The sequence below is a fragment of the Rhipicephalus sanguineus genome, chromosome 4 (assembly GCF_013339695.2).
Source record: "Rhipicephalus sanguineus isolate Rsan-2018 chromosome 4, BIME_Rsan_1.4, whole genome shotgun sequence".
In the NCBI taxonomy this organism is placed as follows: Eukaryota; Metazoa; Arthropoda; class Arachnida; order Ixodida; family Ixodidae; genus Rhipicephalus; species Rhipicephalus sanguineus.
Genome location: NC_051179.1, coordinates 101,475,431 through 101,499,091, shown reverse-complemented (window position 1 = coordinate 101,499,091; position 23,661 = coordinate 101,475,431). Strand labels below are relative to the sequence as shown.

General features: G+C 46.8%; 1 protein-coding gene across 1 annotated transcript; it reads right to left on the bottom strand.

The window, feature by feature from the left end:
* Nucleotides 1-2,204: 2,204 nt before the first annotated feature.
* LOC119391443 (WAS/WASL-interacting protein family member 1-like) lies at nt 2,205-3,353 on the bottom strand. Its single transcript, XM_037659124.1, has one exon. It carries the CDS (start codon nt 3,351-3,353, stop codon nt 2,205-2,207), a length of 1,149 nt encoding a protein of 382 aa, XP_037515052.1.
* Nucleotides 3,354-23,661: the final 20,308 nt, after the last annotated feature.

Genomic DNA, 23,661 nt, shown 5'->3' with positions numbered 1-23,661 from the left:
ATGGGGAATGAGAGACAGAAGAATTCGGCTTTTAGTTAACGCGCACGCTGCGAATTTTTTATTGTTCAACAACGCACAGGAAAAATCTCCCACCGGCACCACCTTGGAGGTCAAGATCTGGTACTAGCGTTACGACTGGTTACGCACTACGACTACGACAACTACGAGGGACGAACGGGTGCCGCCTTAAGGAGCTTCGCCCCTAAAACGACATAAGAAAAACATTACACCATACCCCACTAAAGGCAACCATGCGGGGATGCGAAGCAGCGCATGGGTCGACTTAAAGTTCCGTTCATCAAGGGCACCTTGCCCGATGTTAACGCGTCCTTGCAAGTGGAGCACACCATGAATTCACTGTAGTTGCTGTTGCTGTTACTCGTCCCGAACTCTTGTTGGAGCACGCCACGCAGGTTCATCGCGCGTCTGCAGAATCTTGTTCCCCGACGCCATCACGTGATTGCTGAGATAGTGTAAGGGTGAGAGGCCACAGCGTCTTACGCAGCTCCTTGCACAGGCCCGAACGCGCTAGCGCGTGCCAGCACACATGGTTTAGCCTGCGTTACGCCAAGCTAGGACAGCATACGGCAGCCAGGGCCCCTAAAGTGCTCTTCACGTATCATCATCAAGGCGGTCGAAGAACAAGAGGGAGAAGATTTCTCCTTGGCGCGAGCGCGCGCTCAGATGGCTATGCTAGGTGGGAGGGTCGCCAATGGAAATACGGACACAGCCCCGAGCAAAGGCTGCTTCGTAGGACTGTTTTCAATGAAGTTATTCAATCAATCAATAAATCAATCTAAATACCCAGGATCGAACGAGGTTCAAATCTGGGCCCTCTGCGTGCCAGTCCAGTATTTTACCACAGAGCCATGCCGGTGCTTGACCCTCTTTTGCAAAAAGACACTGTAAAGGCTTCATATCGGGAAGGAACCACATTAACACATATAATATAGCCAGGTAGAGGAGTAAAATAACAAGTAGGCGTCACACAAAACTAATTCTGTAAGCAGACGTTATACAATGCTAAATGCGCAACGAGCGGGTCGTTGAATGCTTCCAAGCCATTGCAAGAGGCTCAGGCATAATTCTTCATTGTCATCAGCCACATCATCAACAAAGTGCACATAATGCCTTACAGATGTGCAGCGGGTACCTCGCTTCTCCACAAAATGACAAATAATGGCGTAGTGGGTGCTTTTCAACTTCTCAAAAATTAAGATTTATGGCGCAGTGCAAGTGTTTATGCAAGTGTACTTGTATTAGTAGCCCCAAGAGAGTTTACAACAGGGGCTCTAGAAATGCCGCTCTTCGAGCTTTTGCTGTGGCTGCGCCGCGCTTTCCGCGCAGGCCTGGCGTTTTTTGGATCTGCGTACCGCCAGTGGTAAATGGTGTATATAAATAGCTCGCGGTTAGTATGCTGGCAGACGCAGACCTGGCTAACGCGGCGCGCACGGAGCGAAAGGTCGCAGGTTCGAATCCCCGCTCGCGCGCTTCAGGAATGTTTCTTCCGATTTACTTTTCTTCACACACACACACACACACACGCACACACACACACACACACACACATATATATATATATATATATATATATATATATATATATATATATATATATATATATATATATATATATATATACGGTAAGTGGCGGCGACGGGAAAAGCCCACCGAGATTTTCCATATAATTGCTATCGCAATAAAACAGTTCGACCGTTTCTGTCCATCTATTGATCCATCCGCTCGTGCGCCCGGCTGTCCGCTCCTCCACGTTTTGCCTTGCCCTGCCCTGGCCTGTCAGCCTGCCTGCCTACGCGATATGGCGGTCTGCATTGAAGCGGTCACCCACCTAACCTTGACATACCACGAGTTATCTAATCTTGTTTGAAAAGTAGCGCGCTTGAAGTCGAAGTTGGTGTGAACGCCTCGCATCACCTTATTTCAGCATTTACCCGGCGAATAGCGAGGAGAGACGACCATTGACAGATACTAGACGCTGTTATAGTGTCATTATGTGCGGCTCGCGTTAGGAACCGCAGAACCATTCAATTTCTTAGGATCTTGCGATAAGTTCATATAATACACCTAAAATATATGACTTAATTATGACAGAAGTTGTTAGATAACGTGCACTGTGAATTGTATTATTAATGTGACTGAAGCATATAGAGGAGATAACGTGACAGCGCGCTAGTTTACGCTTTTCAGTAACTGTCTGTGCTAGTAACGTTTGAATCTACGGTGTTGGGCGATGTGTCTTTCGGAGAACGCCCGGGTAGGCCGGTCGCCATAGGCTGGATGAAGGGAGAATCGTCATGCTTCCCAGCCGCAGTGGCCATACTATTGGGCACTCCGTGAACCGTAGTTTTGCCGCTTGCTTCACTGTCCATAAGCTTAATCCAAGCCGCGAATATACCGCAGAATGCGAGCGTGATCAGGAAGAGCAGTGCAGCCTGCTTCATAGAGACGACATCATCAGGCGGTAGAGTAGACTCGGGCCCGTGCACGTAGTTCTTCACAACATCGGGACCGTCGTCGAAGCCGGGCGGCGTTGGTGCGTCCATGGTGGGGCTCCACATAGAAACACGTGGTATCAGGGGTGGCCTGTACAGGGGAACGTTCAGGTACGGGTTGGCAGGACCCACGATCTGAGGAAACGCCGCCGCCGCTTGGCCTTCAGAAGGCTGTCGGTCTTCGAAAGGAGGACGCTGCTTCGCGGTGGCGACTCCACCATCTGCACCCACTGCTGGAGCTGCTGCACTGCGCCTCGGTCGTTTAGATGGTAGGACTGGCTTCCCCTTTCCCCTGCCCACCGCGGCGTCTCGCCCTTGCATCAGCGCATTATCGGCGTCTCGCGCCCGTGTCTTTGCTTCCACCGGCAATCCTGGAGCCGCAACGCCGGCTTTGGGCACAGGGGCACGAGTCCTGGCACTCTTACGAGGAGACGTGGGCGCTGCCAGAGTTTTCACAGCTGCCGTCTCCAGGGACTTTGCAGAAGGTAATGTTATGGAAAGTTTGGCATGCGGCGCCTTGTCCGTGGGCGTTTTCGGATTTGCTGGCGTCTTGGCTTCGAATGGCGATTCGTCGTACGACTCCGTCATGTAGGCTGGTTTGAGATCTTTGTGTTCTTCCGGCAACTCTTCCTTAGTAGCATCTGGAAGGGGCAGCGTCACTGCATCGATGGTTGGGCTGGCTGGTGACCTAGGTTCCAAATCTGGAGGTAATGGCGCCTCGTTGGGTTCCACCGGTTGTGTTTCTTCCACTGCCTCCTGGGCACCATCCTTCGCAGGGGACCGGACATAACCCGGGGCTGATGCAGGGTCGGAAGCGACATGTGCGTGGCGGTCTGCCATGGCTTGTATCGTCTTCTTCGTCGTCGACTCAGGCGTTCATTGCACGCGCGCCCTATCGTTTTCTTTGGTCTATGCTGTATGATTTTTATTGTTCCGCGCAAGCCGGTGCTTTGTAAAGGTGTGAAGGGTATCTAACCGGCTTTCTACATTGAGGAAGACGTTCTAATACATTCTGACATTCGCAAATTTGTCTCTATAAATTTTATAGCTGTATGTGACGTACTTTAAGACGAACAATTAATAAACTCAACTAAAACCTAGGAAAACAAAACCATAAGCTAGTAGACCTCTTTCGCGAAAATGTCAGGCGCCTAAAAGAAAAAAAAAACACTAAAACAGTTCATAATGCGACATCTCAATGCACTTTGCGCGCATATATACAAGTGTGCCCTCACTTTCACTTCTTGTGGCTCGTATTGTTCCTCCTGCAAGGGCTCTTACCCACTTTATGCATGCATTTGGCCAGGGTTGCCACTGACTTTCGAGTAAATGTCGCCAAACGACGAGCAAAAAGTCGCCAAAAGTCGCCATTTTTTAAAAAAATCTCGCCAAAAATGTCGCCATTCTAGATAGGTGTGGCATACCAAGTAATAAAAATTTCCACTCACGTGTAGCGCCGTAAAATACAGTACCATCCAAGACCCTGAAATTATATTGACGTTTCTCAATGCCAGTAGCATACCTGCCAAGTCTCCCGGATTACCCGGGAGACTCCCGGATTTTGAACGTTTCTCCCGGTTGTACGGGTCATAGAGAAATCTCCCGGAAATCCAGTTTTGCCCCGCGCGTCCAGTGCATTGCGCGCCCCGTGCGTCACGGTGACGCGAGGTGGGACGTTTCGCGTACAGATGCGCTACACGCAATTTAAAAATTGATCCTGAATGTGTTATAGGTTATATCAGCCGTTAATATTTCGTAGATGATGCGTTTGTGTACACAAAAATCTATCCCACAAGTTATCTCGCCTTCAAAATTTTGTGTCACTACTGCTTTAAGTGGAAAGCCCAGCACTTAAAAGGGTAGCCGTTACCGATGTCTGTCGAGATAGCGTGTTCGCCAGCGCTCGCGACCGTCCCCGTCTCAACGGCGCCCCTTATGGTCCCTTGCCCGACGAAATAACTGGTAAGCAAGCGACGACAGGCCTCGCGCGCGGAGCGATGTTATCGCATGTGCCCTTCACGCGACGGTGACGGCCGGGTCGTTTCATCTCTGCTTCAACCGCGTTCGTCCCTAGCGCTAGCGCGCATTTACTCGCACGTGAAACAGACGATGCGTAAGCGATGTTATCGATTTGGACTCTGTACAGATCAGCGGCGACCGCAAAATCCCGCTGACAGTGTCCATATAATTGCTATCGCAGTACCCCCCCCTCCCCCCGCGGTCGGCATACTTCATACCCCCCCCCCCGTTGATTAGATCTCCCGGATTCCGTTTCTCCAAACTTGGCAGGTATCCAGTAGTATCGCCCGCTTCACCGTGGAAGTGCATGGTGCTGCTTCTCCGACTAGCCGCAAGATGTGCGTGGTGGCTCAAGGGTGAACGAATGAAACGCTCATGATGTCCTTCCATCCCTTTCCGCTCGTTTCAAATGTAAAAGTGCAGTAAACCACCGGCGAAAACCATGAACGCGTTGTTTGTAGACAGCTTTTCGTACCCTTATATGAATTAAAAGGGTTAAAATGTTTATTGAAGGTAACACGACAGAATTGTTACAGGAACCGATCAATAGTATGATACCAGATGCCACCGATCCTTTCTTATTGTCACCTAGATTTACACGCGTCAATGCGATGCGTTATTAATGATCAGGTAGACAATGTAAAGTGTTATATAGCAATTGTTTTCATTGCACACGCTCACCGATAACAGTGGAAAATGGCCCAATAAATATTTTTTATTACACGAATATATGCGTATCCGCCTCTCTTCGCTATTCCAAAACAGTCTTTACGAGCTGAATTGGGGGTACTGCAACAGCGAATGAGTCGCCAAGCTATTCAGAACAGTTCGAACTTTGGCAGAACAAATGGTCGGAACACGCGGCCAACCCGTCGTCTAGCCCCTTCAGAAGCGAAACTTTAGAGAAGCGTAACTCACCGAAAGCCATAAACTTATAGTCAAACACTGCCCCCTCGCGGTTTGCAAGGCAGTACGCTGACTTACATTTTGCTAGAATGTCGCTGGGGGACGTTCCAGTACCTCCTGCATCTAGATGAATTGAGGAGATACAGACGAGCTACAGGACGGGCATACCGAATGACGCGTAATGTGCGCATTGTACTCGTGGGTCTAAAACCAAGAACAATACGGAGAACGTTGCCGCTCATTCGTTGGGAAGACACTGAGCGTAGGATGCATAACTCGGTGGAGACCTAAGCCGAAAATCGCCAAAAATTCGCCATTCATAATTTTAATTAGGTCGCCCTGGGCCTCTCAAATTCGCCAATTTGGCGAAAAGTAGCCACCGTTGGCAACCTTCCAATTGGCCTCATAAAGGCAAAGAAAATAATCAGGCGATTTTACAGCTGTTTCCTCTTCCCATTGCAGGTGTGGATGACGCGTTCCCGGCTTCCAAGTGGTTTTGGGGGCATCTCAACTTAGTTGACATGCGCCAAAACAATACCGCCGATACTGCCTAATGCATTAGTGCCTAATGTGAGTTGTGAGCTGCGCTCAGAATTCGCATTAGGCAGTATCGTAATCATCGGTGATTTTTTTCATCTTTCTTTCCTTCTTTATCTTTCACTACATCTTTCTTTCTTCTCTTCATATTGCCCTCCCTCCTCCTAACCTTCAAATCCCTCCTTCTCAACCTCACTTCTCTTTCCCACCCCTTGCTATTGCCATACTGTACGTGGTTATGCTATGGTTTACCCTCTCACCTTCTCCTTTTCCTCTTTTTCTCCTCCCCCCACCCTGACACCAATCCTCTTCACAATCACCTCTCTTTGCCATCCCCTTCCGAAACTATACTGTAGAAGGCTATCCACCATGCTTTACCCGCTCGTCCTCCTTTGCATCCTCTCTCCTTCACATCACTACTGCTCACCCTCATTTCCCTTTCCCACCATCTAGCCATAATATACTGTGCACAGGTAAATCAGCACTAATCTTATTTTACAGCGAAAGCTGTTATCAGATCACAACGGCAGTGGGGTAGTTGTCCGCCGGCGCCGGTGTCCGTAACCGCTATCGTGCGAAATAAGCAAAAATGGGGTCAGGAAAAAAAAACACCAGGCCTGCGCTGAAACCGCAGCACAGTCACAGCGAAAGCTGGAAGAGCGGCGTTTCTAGAGCCCGTTAAGCTCTCTTGGGGCCACAATACAAGTACACTAGAAAGGTACCCACTACGCCATAAATCACAATTGTTGTGAAGTTGGGAAGCACCTACCACGCCATTATTCGTCATTCTGCGGAGAAACGAGGCACCAGCTACACGTCTGTAAGGAATTATGTGCACTTTGTTGAAGCGACGACTGATGACGATGAAGAATTATGGCTCAGCCCTTTGTAATGGGTTGGAATCTTTAAACGGCCCACCAGTTGTGTAATTTGCATTGGGTGACGCCCGGTCGCTATTTCCCTCTCTCGTCATGCTGTATAACATACGTTGACGTTGGAGAGAGACGGCGGGGGGGGGGGGGGCGAAGAGCTTTACTGAGACCCCGAGGAAATGGGCTTCCTTGGCAACCTTGGCGCTTATGGGCTTCCTTGGCAACCAATACAAGTGCACTTGCGAAGAATCCACTACGAAATAACTCGTAATTTTACTGAGACCCCGAGGAAATGGATCATGCGCTTATGGGCTTCCTTGGCAACCAATACAAGTGCACTTGCGAGGAACCCACTACGCTATAAATCATTGTAATTTTACTGAGACCCCGAGGCAGTGGATCATGCGCTTATGGGCTTCCTTGGCAACCAATACAAGTGCACTTGCTAGGAACCCACTACGCTATAAATCATTGTAATTTTTGAGAAGTAGGGCAGCACGCACTGTGCCATTTTTCGTCATTCTACGGAGAGCGTTGCTACCTGCTGAAGGCATGTAAGGCATTATGCGCACTTTGTTGATGCTGTGCCTGATGACGATGAAGAATTATGGCAGAGCCCTTTGTAATGGGTTGGAAGCATTCAACAACCTACTCGTTGCGCAATTGGCATTGTGTGACGCCTGGTTACAGAATTCGCGTTGTGCGACGCTTAATGCTTATTTTACTCTTCTACCACGCTATATTGCATATGCTAATGTGGTTCTTTTCCGACATGAAGCCTGTATAGGATATTTTTGCAAAGCAGCTTCAAGCATCGGCATGGCTCAGACGTTGAATATTGGGCTCGCACGCAGAGGGCCCGGGTTCGAACCTCGTTCCTTCCTGGAATTTTTTCTTATTTCGTTTTTTTTTCTTATTTCGAGCGATACTGGTTACGGACACCGGCGGCGGCGGACAACTACGGCGCCAAAAACGGCCGGTGAAATGATCTCATAACAGCTTTCGCTGTAAAATACCTCAAAACAGATGGGATTTGAACTGCCACAGGGCCACGCTGGTGCTAGAAGCTCCTCCGCAAAAATGCCCTATACAAGTGTCATGTCGGGCGAGCAAGCTGTGTTAACGTGTGTAATATAGCGTCGTAGAAGAGTAAAATAATAACCAGGCGTCACACAATGCGAATTGCGCAGTGAGTCACCGGGTCGTTGATTGCTTCCAACCCATTACAAAAGGCTCAGCCATGGTTCTTCATCGTCATCAGCCACAGCACAAACAAAGTTCGTAACGCCTTACAGATGTGTAGCGGGTACCACTCTTCTCCGCAGAATGACTAATAATGGCATAGTGGGTGCTTCCCTACTTCATGAAAATTACGATGATTTATGGCGTAGTGGATGCCTTGCATGTGTGCTTGTACTAGTTGCTCCGAGAGTTTACAATGGGGTCTAGATAGGCCGCTCTTCCAGCTTTTGTTGTGACTGTGCTGCATGTTCCACGCAGGCCTGGCGATTTTTAAATGCGAAGCATTTGTTAGAAAACCCTAGGCACTTTGAGCGTTCCCATCCATCCATCCATCCATCCATCCATCCATCCATCCATCCATCCATCCGTCCGTCCGTCCGTCCGCCCGTCCGTCCGTCCGTCCGTCCGTCCGTCCGTCCGTCCGTCCGTCCGTCTTCTGTCTATCTGTCTATCTGTCTATCTATCTATCTATCTATCTATCTATCTATCTATCTATCTATCTATCTATCTATCTATCTATCTATCTATCTATCTATCTATCTATCTATCTATCTATCTATCTATCTATCTATCTATCTATCTATCTATCTATCTATCTATCTATCTATCTATCTATCTATCTATCTATCTATCTATCTATCTATCTATCTATCTATCTATCTATCTATCTATCTATCTATCTATCTAATACGTATCAATATTCACCATTACTTCTAGCCATACAAATACAACGCACTACCGAGGGACATAGCTTCGACCATTGATCATGACGCTTTTGTTAATAATTTCAAGATTTCCTTGAACATATGACTTGCCTATATATGAGTGTATATGCATGTATGCATATATACAAGTTTTTAATTTTATTTTTCATTGTACAAATTGATTTTTTCATCGCATTTTTCATTGTATATTTTTATTGTAAAATCGGAGCGTCCTTTTTTTTCTCGCTCTCTTTTGCACCTTTGATATCGTAACTTTGTTGTACTTTTATGACATTTTTATTTATATGTAACCAATCTTTTTTATCACCCTTGTTCATAGAACTGTTTTACATTGTTTACTTTTTTAATTCTATACTAACAATGTTCTTTGCAAGTCTGTTTGTACAACTGTCTCAGACCCCCCTATGTAATGCCCGAATGGTCCTTTAGGGTATATGAATAAAAAAAACCCTTTCCTCTAGACACGTGTGGCACATACCCGTTTACCACGGGCAGTGGTGTGTGGGTATGCGTCACAAGTGATTGACAGTTTATATCTTCGGTCCTCCCTTTGCCCAATAAAAGAATCTATCATCATCATATCTACCCATGAACGGTGAGAACAGGCATTGATACTTTAAATGCGAGAGCGTTAAGAAAAATCGACATCGGCAGTGTTGACCCGACGAATGCAAAAAAGAAAAATTAGGATCCCACTAGGAATCGAACCCAAGAATTCCACGTGGCAGTCAGGCATTCTACCACAGTGACACGCCAGGTCTAGGAACTGCTTTATAAAAACAGCCTATGCAGGCGTAATGGCGGTGCAACGTCAATTGTGGTTAATAATAGTAATAATAATATCTGGGGTTTCACGTCCCAAACCACAATATGATTACGAGAGACGCCGTAGTGGAGGGCTCCTGAAGTTTTTACCACCAGGGTTTCTTTAACGTGCACCTAAATCTAAGTACACGGGCCTCAAACATTTTGTCAATTGTGGTTGTGGTGCTGGCTGTCTAATTTTATAACGAAGCAATTACCGCTGCATATGTGCTCCAAGATACAGGCGTCATGTCAGGTTAACGTGTGTGGTTCCAGTGTTGGCTTCGCTTTTGTAGCAGTATAATAAACATTACATTTGTATTCCTATGATTCAGCAAGCTATACTCAAGCGTCGCTCGACCCCGGATGAATACGCTAACGAAAGTTAGGTATGATATTCGCATCATCGCACCGTAAACTACACTTCATTTCGATAATACTGACGTATGCACTCTAACGTGAGTGCTGATGTTACGTCAGACCGTCAGACAAAATTTCGTAAATTAAGTTCTTGAATTTCTAACAGCGAACACAATTAATTGATCAGTGAGTGTACGCCAGAAACGAGCGCCGACATGCATTCGCGTGAGTAGTACGTGATTCATAATGTGAAATATATGACGCTATTTATGCTCCAAAACACGTTTATCTACATGGCAGAGTTAATGCAATCAATAATAAAAGTAATCATAATTTGCATTTGCGTGTGTTTCTTCTATGGCGACTCCATGAGCATCGTTTGCAGCTTGCCCAAGAGCTCCAGCGCAGCGTGCGAATTCTCATCTGCTGAGGAAGGCTGCTGCTTAGTTTTTTGCATCTCTAGTAAATTTGGTTTGGTATGGTTTCGCAACACATTGTGATCACGTTGGGCCGACTTCTCCGAGAAGCAATGAAAATAAGGGGGTCCCAGTTCGAATTAACTGTTGTGGATACCAACGCGTTCGAAATATCGGGAGTTTCCCCCCATTGAAATACACAGGGCTGTGTCGGGACCAGGACGTCGGTTCGAATGAACTGTTTGTTCGAATTAACCCAGTTCGAATTAAGGAGCTTTTACTGTAATTCTGATGCGCAGGACTTTTTGTCGTGTAAACTTGACAAAAACAGAGACCCGCAACAAAATTGGCCCTATCATCTTCAACAAGATTTGACCATCTGAAGGTGGACTTCTAAACTCTACTAATCAAATTCGGTCTGAAGCTTCAAAGAAAAAGTGTTTCAGCATTTCATGTTCCTACTTGCATGCTGGCTGGAATGTTCTAATATAACTATGTATCTGGCAAGAACTCTATCTTATTTGTGTAAAGTATATGCTTGTTTATGAATTTAATAGAATTTGTTCATTTATTTGCAACTCATTTGTCGCTTGAAGACCAAGCAATAGGGGAAAGTTTGTGCTCATATCTATGGTCATGCTTGTTCAAAATGGTATTATTTACTGATCAGTACTAAAGAATCTACTCATAATACCGCTGTTGTTCTATTTGGATACAATTATTGCTATAAAAACCTGGAGGATGCTTGAGCTTCGCCTTCAAAAGTAAAACGCGATAGCGTAATCGGGCGCCGTGCTATCGCCTACAACCGCGCCCTCAGAAAAGGAACTTTTGTGCGCGTAACATTGGCCGCTTCAAACCATCCTAGAATGCATACTGCAAGTACAGTTGCGCAGTGCCCACTACGTCATAATTCTTTTTGCAAAGTGGCGAAGTACCCACTACGCGTCCGTAAGCTGCCATGCGGACTTTCACACTTTATGATGGCTGGGTAGCTTTTAACCACCCACTCGTTGCGCAATTAACACGTTATGACGCTTGATGCTATTGTACGATTCTACCACGTTATATTACATGCGTTAAAGAGACCCCTCCCACTACATGACGTTCTTATAGCGTTTTTTATGAAGCAGTTGAACGAAATAGCGTGGCTCTGTGGTACAACACCTGCTTGCGACGCAGAAGGCCTTGCTTCCATTCTCAGTCGGACCGAAGATTTTTCATTATTTATTTATTTGCATCTATCTGGAATTTTTGCCCACGGACAACGCCAATATTTCGCTCATAACCAACGATGCCGCCGCCGACACTGGGATTTCAGCAAAACAAACTCTTAAACGCTATCGCATTGATATTAAATTGAATGACTAATTTGGCTACTTTGGCTTGAGTTCTGGCTTCTATTCAAGTCCACCGAACGGCAACTGCGGTCAGATCACACCCACTATGGGGTATTAGCCAAGAATCGGGTCTCCGTCTTTCCGTGAACCTCGTTTTCAAACGTAAAAGGGTGAGGGGTATTTCAGTATTGAGTATATGGACCGACTACGGGAGGAGTCGATACTCTTGAGAAGAGTTTGATGCGTTGTTCGCAAAACCTGCTCAACCGCATGTTTATAATCTAACAGCAATGACGCAGCTATAGGGGCGGGCGCCTGGCGAAAAATAGGGTGATTTAGGACTTCTTTTGTCAGTGGGTATGAGCCAGAGTACGTAGAGCCCTCATCATCATCATATAAACTGCGAACACGTAATTTCTGTTCGATCCTCCATAGCTGGCTAGGCTGCTGTATTTCGAACGAAGAAAATAGCTCGCTTTTCAGTGTACGCGGTCATCGTCTCTTTCCCTGGAAGTGCTCTGTGCCCTTCATTGGAACATGGTGAAGTAATTTATTTTCGTGCTTCTTTGTTGAGATTAACAACCGGAATCAACACCGTCGCTAGTAGAGGCACTGTAACTGAAGGGTTTAGAATAATAGTGATCATCTTGTAGCTTCATTGCTCGCGTTTATCAACGACGTGCGTAGTTTTCATGTGATATACCGAGGAAATCGACAGCACGACCTGTGAGTAGAGGTAGCTGCTGCGGTAGCTACACGCAAAAAGCACCTGCCTCGCGGCCCTTGGAATCAAGGGCGGTGACGAGGCACTCGTGCTTATGCCATATATCTACACCATAGCTTTATCACCACGAGCATTGCCATCCATTCCCGCTGCACACATTTCACGTCATCCCCATGATTTTAATCTTTATGTGTTTTAACCGGCGCGCGGAATTTTAGGCCCGTATACAGCCATGTAAAACTATCATAGCTCACATCCCTTACATATCGTAAATCACGGGTCATTGCTACTTTTTCACCACTGTTCATGGCGCTCTTTGGCCAAGAATGGCCCTTGAGCCAATAAAACACACATATCATCATCTTGTAGCTTCGTTCGTATAAACAGAATGCATGAACACCAATGCTAATTTTTCTGTCATATGATGTACCTAGGTTTACCTTAAAAACAATGAGGTTTCCGCGCGCTTCTAAGCACCAGGAATGTGATATCCTGACAGTTACCTTCCTTAGTTTCAGCGCTTAAGTTGAAAATTTGAAGCGTTCGAATAAATGAAAAAAAAAAGAGCCACTTAGCATCTGTTTCATACAAGCTCTTCCTTTAGAGTTCATTGCCGTCGCTTTTCCTCAGTTTTTCATGTATATGTCTAAATAACACATACGAAATGCTTAAAATGCAGCATGTCTTGTATGTATTGTAGGCATGTGCTGTAAAGTAATGAACATAAGGCACAGCTGATGTCGTTGTCGCACAGTGATCTGCGTTTCAAAAAAAAAAAAAGAGCTTCTTGCTGCTAGTCCTGTTTTAAGAAGAGTGCTAGCGAAACTTTGTTAGTTTTACTGCCTAAATATAAGCTTTATTAATTTGCTGCTGGTGGAGGCATTGGCGAATGATGCGGTCTTTCACGGCTGCTCGACGCGCGCGCCGAGCTGGGACATGAGGGCGAGTGGTAGAATCGTAGGTTATCTGCCCTGCCTCAGGCTCTGACAGTTCGTGGACTACTAGCAAGTGGTGAATATCCGCGCAGACTCTGCCATATGTTTACGCTGCATCCTACTGCGCCGAACGAAACATCCAAGGCGGCACAGACTGTAGGCGTTAGACCGCTTGAGCAAGCATCAGCTTGAGCGCGTTCCCGCGTATAAGGGTTGTTACACCAACCAGCAAGCTTTGACGACTTATTTTAAACCACGCAGCTTTCCCTTTACTAGTGTTTCTGCTAGCACCTTGTCGTGTTGCACATCAGTCAGTAAAATAGCTCATCCTTCATCTCGCGCGTAAAGAAAGAGAGTTCCTTCTGAGACAAGCGTAGGCTGACCAAAATGTGTCTGAGGCAGCAGATGAAACATGGATAATATCAAAAGAAATGAAATGCAAATGATTGTGTGCTCCTGTTTGTGCGCGTTTGCCCCCCTGTTTGCCCGCTCTAAATTAAGAGCATTCACAGCTGAAGTCTCTCAGAACTGAACTGTTTTTGTTCACAATTTCGTGACCGGCTGCCTTTGTGACTTACATTGATAACGCAGGAGTCGCAAGAGCGTCCACTGTACCAGTGCCGACTTCCCAACGATGACACCGAGGACCGGGCCGAACTACGCATCGTCGGCGTGTTCCTTTTCTCCTTGCTCGTCGTTGGACTAGGACTGCTAGTTGTGTTGGGAACTGTGCTCCCCAACCAGCCACTAGGCGACACCATCACGGTGAGGGTCCTTACGGCACGAAGCATGAGTTATTTTTCTGCGAATAGTGTTCCCGCGTAAAATACGCAGAGTTTACCTAAACGCTGAGGTTGCGCATCAAGTCGCTGTTTCCTTCGAAAAGAGGCAAATGCCAGGCCTGTATAGTGGGGAAAGGACGATTACGATTTACCAAAATGTCGGAAGTACGCGATATTCAAAAGACTAGATTCAGGCAGTACTGTACGCTCCATGTCTTGACATTGCGGCAGTATTTTAATGAACAGGATATACCTTTGTGAGCATCTACATTATGTGTGTAAATGCCGATTCATACTTGCGGCTAGCACCGGTCGTACGACCAGCTTGGTCGGTTGCAAATAGTCGGAAATGGCCGTTGTGTTTGAGGAGCGACTGCTTTGGCTCAGTTGCTGGCTGCTTGATTTTTCAGTCTTGCTACTGTAGCCGCAGACCTCTGGACCAGTGGGATGTGCCTTAATAGAATGCAAGCTTATTTTGCGAAGCAATGGCAGTACAAGTAGATGCCGATTTGGTTTGACGAAGGATATAGGTCGCAGTAACGAGTGTGAATATTGGTCGCCGTGAGTCTCCCCTTTGTCGCCGGTCGCAAGTGGTTGCGCGAACAGTGCTAGTCGGATGTGTGAATCAGCTTCAACAATTTTGGTTGGTGCGGAACTTATTCAAGCACCGATCGGAACTGTTGGCCGATAAGTAAAAAAATTACGAAAGTTCCCCTACTGGGTGATTGATTCCACGAGAGCTCGAACATGCATGTCCGGTCGATATTTTTGTTTTGTCTGTGTTGTTTATATGTTATGTGGGAACATTAAAAGTGCACGGAACAGAGAATTTTATCTCCGAAATGCGCTCACAGCGCGCCAAAAAAAGAACATTTGAAGGTGGCGGCGCGGGCGTCCTGTTTTGGCTCACTGGAATATTTTCGGATTTCACGGCCGAATTTGACGCGAACTACAAATGTTGAGTCGAAAATTTTTTTTCCTAGTTTTAATACGCATTACTGTAAATTACATCCATACTTTTTTTATGCCGTCCTCAAAAGGAAAGCAGTGGCAAAAAATGACAAACGCGGGCCAAATAAAAAATGTTTGCTATGTTTGGTGCGCCTTGGCGTCTTTTGTATTTCACACAGAAACTTTAAAACAGTGTCAAATATAGAAAAAAAAAAACATTTGCAACATTCCTGCGGGAGGTAGAGGTAGTTTTCTTACGGGCAGCGCAAAATAAAAAAAAAATAGTTGAAGAAGCGAGTTTTCTCAAAAAAACCAATTCTCGAAAAATAATATTAAAAAAGGACTCCTGTCTCACTTCTGACGACAATGTTTTATCGAACAGCGCTTATGTCAGTGAAAACACGGTTTTAATATCGTACGTCCTCATTTGCTTTGTTCACGAGATATAACGGCCCAAAATGACCCTTGCTGTGTGTGCTCACTTCAGTGCGATTGATGGTTGTTATCAGCTTGCATTGGGCATAAATCTACAGTTTCAATTATTTTGCGGCAGCAAAACCTTGCTCTGGTGGCTTGTCGTCAAGAAAAATGTATTCTCAAATTTTATTTGTGTCTAGCGGGGATGGGCTGCCAGCGCTCCCTGAACTGCTAACGCGTACGCAGTTTGTAGCCTACCCCCGCAGGGGCGTCTGCGCAAGCAGGCGTTTGGTGTGTAGCGACACCACGGACCCGAGCTAACGGGGGGGTTTCGACCTCCTCCCACGCCTAGCCGTGCGTGGCACTGCCGTGTCCGGGGAAAAGGGGATCCTGGGGGTTGAGCCGACGCCGGGTGATTGGACCTTTAAGGCCCCCCGGCAGACGCAACACACCCCTTTGGCCCCGGCTTCACGCAGACGGCACCCCTGGGCTGACCCACCCAGGGGAAATCGGCAGTCGCCTTTTCCTGTCTACGTCTTCACACTCCTTTTACTTTCACAACTTTCCAATCTGTCCTGTCTCCTCCTCTTTTCATCTTATTTCCGAATTTCTTGGCGGCGAGGGTTAACCTTGTGCAAATAGCCTACCTTGGTCTACTTGGAAGGGTAGCGCTAGTAGACACGGACTAGAGGAAGACACACGGACACACAGACGGAAGCGCTCTAGCAACTGGTTTTTTATTGAAAATCCGCCCTACATATATACATCGCTTTTATGGCCACGTGACAATTTCAGCGCAGTGACGATTTGAGGAACATAATTTCTTTTTCTGACAACACTATCGACGGTGTGCTGACACATTTCACCCCTTCTTTGATTATGGTCTTTGCTTCGATGATTTCTCGAGTGCACTTATCTTTGTGGCGGCTGATTATGATACAATTTGAATAAACAGGTGAACAACCACAATCATTGCAATGTGTGGACAGGTGCCCATCCCTGTATCGAGCAACGTTTTGTTTGTGCTCCCGTAGCCGATCATTGATACAACGGCCCGTTTGGCCGATGTATATCCCGCCACATGTCAGTGGTAAACTGTATACCACGCCTGCTGCGCATGGCACGAAAGGACTTTGGTGCTTTTTCTGGCACCCTTCCCGCTTTTCAGTGGCAGGATCGGTGAGCTTACACAGGCGGCTTAGCTTATCGGGTGCTGAAAAAACCACCTTTACGCCCACCTGACTCGCTACTTTTTTCAGCCTGTGCGAGATCTTGTGTATGTAGGGGATCACTGCCACCTTCTCCTTTTTCCTGGATGCGGAGGCAGGTTCACCATCCGGGTGGCGAACTTTTGAGAGCACTTTGCTCGCAACGGAGACGAGCACCTGTGTCGGGTATCCTGCCAAGTCCAGCCGCGCCGCTTGTTCTTGCAGGCTGGTTGCCACTGTGTGAACACAAGACTTCCGGACCGCATTTGTCAAACAGAGGTTTACAATACCGCGCTTCACCAACTTTGAATGCGAGGAACTGTACGCCAAAAGCGGCTTGTTGGCTCGGGGGTGATAAGCCCAGCATGCATGTTTTTCAGCAAATGTTAGTTGAAGATCGAGAAACTGCAAAGTATTGTCAATAGATGATTCATGGGTTAAAATGAGTGGGGCGAGGCATTTCCGGAAGATTTCTAGAATCTCGGCTTCCTGGTCATTGTTGCCTAGGGCTTTGTCATGGATGATTACGTAATCGTCGACAAATCTAAAAATTCCTAAAACATTTGTTCCCCCAAGGCTGTTCTTTAAACGATTACGTAATCATCCATGACAAAGCCCTAGGCAACAATGACCAGGAACATACTGAAAATTGGCAGCGCAAACAAACGGGACACAGAAGAGGAACACGTCTGTGTCCCGTTTGTTTGCGCTGCCAATTTTCAGTATGAACCTATACCAACTTGCCCGCCTTTCAACACTTCTGCAATGACCAGGAAGCCGAGATTCTAGAAATCTTCCGGAAATGCCTCGCCCCACTCATTTTAACCCATGAATCATCTATTGACAATACTTTGCAGTTTCTCGATCTTCAACTAACATTTGGTGAAAAACATGCATGCTGGGCTTATCACCCCCGAGCCAACAAGCCGCTTTTGGCGTACAGTTCCTCGCATTCAAAGTTGGTGAAGCGCGGTATTGTAAACCTCTGTTTGACAAATGCGGTCCGGAAGTCTTGTGTTCACACAGTGGCAACCAGCCTGCAAGAACAAGCGGCGCGGCTGGACTTGGCAGGATACCCGACACAGGTGCTCGTGTCCGTTGCGAGCAAAGTGCTCTCAAAAGTTCGCCACCCGGATGGTGAACCTGCCTCCGCATCCAGGAAAAAGGAGAAGGTGGCAGTGATCCCCTACATACACAAGATCTCGCACAGGCTGAAAAAAGTAGCGAGTCAGGTGGGCGTAAAGGTGGTTTTTTCAGCACCCGATAAGCTAAGCCGCCTGTGTAAGCTCACCGATCCTGCCACTGAAAAGCCGGAAGGGTGCCAGAAAAAGCACCAAAGTCCTTTCGTGCCATGCGCAGCAGGCGTGGTATACAGTTTACCACTGACATGTGGCGGGATATACATCGGCCAAACGGGCCGTTGTATCAATGATCGGCTACGGGAGCACAAACAAAACGTTGCTCGATACAGGGATGGGCACCTGTCCACACATTGCAATGATTGTGGTTGTTCACCTGTTTATTCAAATTGTATCATAATCAGCCGCCACAAAGATAAGTGCACTCGAGAAATCATCGAAGCAAAGACCATAATCAAAGAAGGGGCGAAATGTGTCAGCACACCGTCGATAGTGTTGTCAGAAAAAGAAATTATGTTCCTCAATTCGTCACTGCGCTGAAATTGTCACGTGGCCATAAAAGCGATGTATATATGTAGGGCGGATGTTCAATAAAAAAGCAGTTGCTAGAGCGCTTCCGTCTGTGTGTCTTCCTCTAGTCCGTGTCTACTAGCGCTACCCTTCCAAGTATGAATTTCCAACTCGCCCAAGAAACAGCATTCCTAAAATACCTTGGTCTAGCTGCATTGGGGTATAGTAGCGTTGTACGGCTGGAGTCTGCAAGCTTTCAGCATCCACAAACTTGTAGCGTCCTCTCGTTGGGCTCCGTGGTGGGTGGCCGCCAGCGCTGCTGAACGAATTACAATTGTTATGTATAGAACATTCCCCCTGATAAACGATCGTACCTCCTCAAAGTGGGTACGCACCGAAGACTTCAACTTTTTGAACCGGCCAAGAGAAACATTCCCTCGCTTCCATGTAATACACTGTAAGAAAAGTGACAAGCAAGCCGGAACCGTATCCCCTTTTGTAGTCTCCACATGTCTAACAGAAACTCTCGGTGCAGGGTACAATGTTACCAAAATGGCCAGCGGAGACCTCCTCCTAGAAGTTCGGGAGAAACAACAGTTTGAAAAGCTAAATTGTCTTGCAACATTTGGTGACATACCGGTCAGTATTACACCACACATGTCTATGAACTCAGCACGCGGAGTGGTATCTGACGCAGATTTGCTTGACCTGCCCGAAACTGAGCTCTTGGAAGGATGGAGGAGCCAGAACGTGACTACCGTACAGCGGATTAATATCAGAAGAGACAATAAGGAGATACCAACAAAACACCTAATACTCACGTTTGCTTCAAGTGACCTGCCGGAAACCATTCAAACCGGTTATACAAAGACATCTGTGAGGCCATATATTCCTAACCCACGTCGTTGCTTCCAATGTCAAAGATTTGGCCACGGTTCGCAAAGCTGTCGTGGTCGGCAAACTTGTGCGCAACGTGGAGTCACAGGCCACACGTCCGACCACTGCAAAGAACCACCGCACTGCATAAACTGTGAAGGAAATCATGCCGCATATTCACGCTCTTGTTCACACTGGAAGAAAGAAAAAGAGATCATTACGCTGAAGGTCAAGGAGAACATTTCGTTTAAGGAAGCACGAAGGAGAGTTTCGCCATTCTATGGCCCAACATATGCTGATGCGGCGCGTCAGGGGGCACCGCCGCACCAGCCCTCGCCACCAGCCCGGCCTGTGCACAGCAAGCCGATGGCTATGGCACCTGCCCCTGAGGTGGTCGCAGCCAATCCTGCTCCACTTCCTCAGCCATTGAGCCCGGCGACTCCAGGGACGTCGGGTCTCAAGGCCTCGTCACACCAGGCGAGGTCGCAAACTCGGAGAACCAGCCTGCAGACGCGGGCTGCCAGCGCCTCTCGGGAGGCGATAGACACAACGCAGGCACCTCTGGTGCCGACAAGTCGACGCTGCTCAACTGAGCGCGTCAAGAAAGGGAAAAAAGCCTATAACAGGACCGCGAGACGATCCTGGTACCACTTGAAATTCGCAACCCCATACCTGAACACAAAACACTTTTGCCTCTGATATGGCGACACAAATTGTCCAATGGAATGCTCGAGGCGTTTTGAAAAACTTAGATGACATCCAGGAAATACTACAGCAGTTTGATCCGAGGCTGTTCTGTGTTCAGGAAACTCATCTCAAACCATCGAACACGAATTTTTTAACGCAGTATACAATATTTCGTAATGACCGCCACAATAGCCTCAATGCATCAGGAGGCGTGGCCATTATAGCTGGCAGGTCTGTTGCTTGTCAACACCTGCGCCTTCGCACAATGCTAGAAGCAGTAGCCGTTAGGGCCATCCTGTTTGACCAGCTCGTCACAGTATGCTCCTTGTGCATACCACCTGAGTATCGCTTGGAGTTGGAGGAATTCGAGGACCTTGTGGACCAGCTCCCTGAGCCATACATTTTAACTGGCGACTTCAATGCCCATAACACGCTATGGGGCAATATGCGTTGTGATGCAAGGGGTCGTAGGATTGAAAAATTCCTTCTGGGTTCAGATGAAGTCTTATTGAACAACAAAGAGCCCACATTCTTTAGCAGCACACACATGTCCTACTCATCAATAGACCTAAGCATAGCCTCTGCAGCACTGGTACCCTATTTAGACTTTAATGTAGTGATGAATCCCTATGGGAGCGATCATTTCCCAGTAATACTGAATCTACAGAAACAGGTTGAATGCCTACCAGATAAACCCCGATGGAAGATCGATGCAGCAGACTGGAATAAATTCCGAGAATGTTCACTTCTAGTACGGGAGGACATTATCGCGTCTAATACAGATGATGCAGTGGCATACTTTACTGCATTTCTTATTGATGCTGCGAGAAATTGTATACCCCAGACAACTGGACGCCCTCGTAAGCGGCGCATCCCTTGGTGGAACGAGCAATGCAGAAAGGCACGCAGAAACCAAAACAAAGCATGGGGACAGCTGCGCGATTCGCCAACTGCTGAAAATCTGATAAACTTTAAGCAAATAAAATCTCAGGGAAGAAGAACACGCCGGCAAACAAAGAGGGAAAGTTGCCAAAAATACCTAACAGAAATGCATGTCATGCATTATCTGTAATACAGAATCATTTACGCAACTAAGTCCTCTTTAGTATACCACTAGTCATCCCCATATTTTATTACCTATGTCTTTTACACTTTTGCAGCGACCCATTTTAGGCCCATTTACAGCCATGTCATATCTACATACCTGAACTTCTTCTAATTATTTGCCACTAACTTCTATTGAAATGGCGCTCTTTGGCCAAGAGCGGCCCTTGCGCCAATAAAATCAATCAATCAATCAATCAATCAATCAATCAATCAATCAATCAATCAATCAATCAATCAATCAATCAGTTTGTAGCCTACAACCTGAACTTACCCCGCCATTATTCGCTAATCAGGAGCACGCGAGGCACCGCGTAAGCACATGTTTTAGGTGACTTTGCCAAAACTCGCCTTGCACACCAAACAAAGCATCTGTATGCAGCGACAGGCCAGCCTAATCTGTAACTAAGTGCCACAATCAGAAGGCACGCTGTTATGGAGGTGCTTTCTCACTGCCTGCTTGCTTCCGTTCTGTTACGTGCATTGTACGCTCTATCTTCCCCATTCGACGCACTGTGCCTAAACAACATTTGTAAAAAGTTATCTCAGTAACGAGCCGTTAATTTCGCTTCCCACAATCACATGTTTTCGGCGTCGCAGATAACGTCTTCCTCTATCATCTTGACCTTTACCTCAGCGTTTCAGCAGCCAGAAAACGTGTGGTGTGGCATGATTAAGCCATAAGTGGCTGAAGCTGCCCAATTTATGGCGTTTTGTCGGCACTTTACTAAAGCGCCGACAAAACGTCGACTGGCATATATATATATCTTGGTGGTGCAGTGTCATAATTGCACTATTGCTATTGTAGCTTAAACGCTCATACTGTCAATAGCTGTATCCCACCGCCATTTCAGCCATCTAAATCGATGCAGTTTTTCTGAAAGTTGAACCCAACGGATTAACAAATATCCAAATATTTTGCCTCGTCCTCGTTATATAAATCCATGGTTGTTGGACATGGTTTAGTATACCTGATATTTTTATACTGGAACTCCAGATACTGCAATTCTCGTTTTCGTGCCTTGAAACCAAGGACTAAATACCGATGGACACTAGGGTATAAAGCACCGAAATTGCACTTAAAAAAAAGAAAACATGGATATTACACTGAGAAACAGATTATAAACAGCCTATTGAATAATAAACAGAGCAAGCAGAGAGCTAATGCTACAAATCGTCGAATTCAGTCGTTCCAAACCGTATCTTGCCTCATTGCCACATAAAGCTTCGTACACAGGAAGCGAGGGAAATACAGCTACTTTTCATGCTGGGAGATGACCATAGAGTATGGAGATTACTTGCTGGTTCAAATTTATTCGTATCTTAGTGCGCACGCTGTCACGGACGCGACAAGCGTCTCGCACACGAACGCAAATAAAGCGATGGGTTCTAATTGCGCCTCCTTCTACGCTTTCCATCCCACCAGGCGGACACGTTACCTTTCTTCCATGAACCGAAAACTTCGGCGCCCAGGATAATGCCGCCATTTGAAGATCATCTACCCACGGCGACGAATACTCCTGCGAGACGACCTGGACCGGGACATATTTTCCCGACGCCTCGCCCACGCCAACGTGAATGCACAGAGGTTGTTTGCCGCGTAGCGGCCTCCCAGCTGCGGTACAAGCTTGACTACAGCGTTGACCCGTGCAAAGATTTCTACAAGTACGTCTGCAATACCTTCAGAGGAGACGACGTGTTCTCGAATGTACGTAAAATTGGCTACTTTCGTGGACTGCCCCTGTTTCCCTCCTGTCTTGATGTCGTGTTTAAAAAGCAACGAAACCGTAAATGTGGTGATGTAATCTTATTATTGTAAACGCGAGGTCATCTGTGAGGCGATGGTGAGGCTGTAGCTTGTTCTAGCAAGCAAATTATAACACGTATTTGTTACTGAATTAGGCAAACTTAAATTAGGCAAAGACATTGACATTAGTGGCGAAAATAGCTTCATCACTGTCTGTTTGCGCCAAATGTATATATTCTAGCAAGGCATGAACTCGTCGAAGGAACAGTTCGAACGACGCGCTGCACTACGCAATTCTGTCTTTAACATGAAAGTGTTTTATGCCGGGATCCACCCAGATTTTCATGACGTATTTCCGTGACGGAAATACGTCAGCAAAATGAACGCCATCAGATGGGCAAGAAAAATATCTGTAAAAAAAAGTTCAGCTGACAGGAGTCGAACCCATGACCTCTTGGTCCGCGACGATGGCTGGCGGGCGTTTAGCCCACTGAGCTACCGCCAAACACATGGCGAAGGCTACATTAACGCACCTTTTATCTTTCACACTTTCACACAGCTCTTGAATAGATGGATATTATAAGCGTCCCATTTTTAATGGGACTATTATGGGACGCTTATTGTAATGTGTGCCATCAGTCTCGACAAAAAAAAATTGGCCGCGTATCTGCGTGCTTCGCTGCAAATGTCGTGTAAAGACGATAGAAGAGGCGCTGTGTGAGATATGGACGCCATCTGGCAATACGTCGGGAAACATGAGTGCTGTGTTGCGTGCTGGTAGTCCCGGCGCAGCAGCAGGCGAAGACCGGCGGTGACCAACGCGACCGGCGGGGACGCCAGCCAGCCC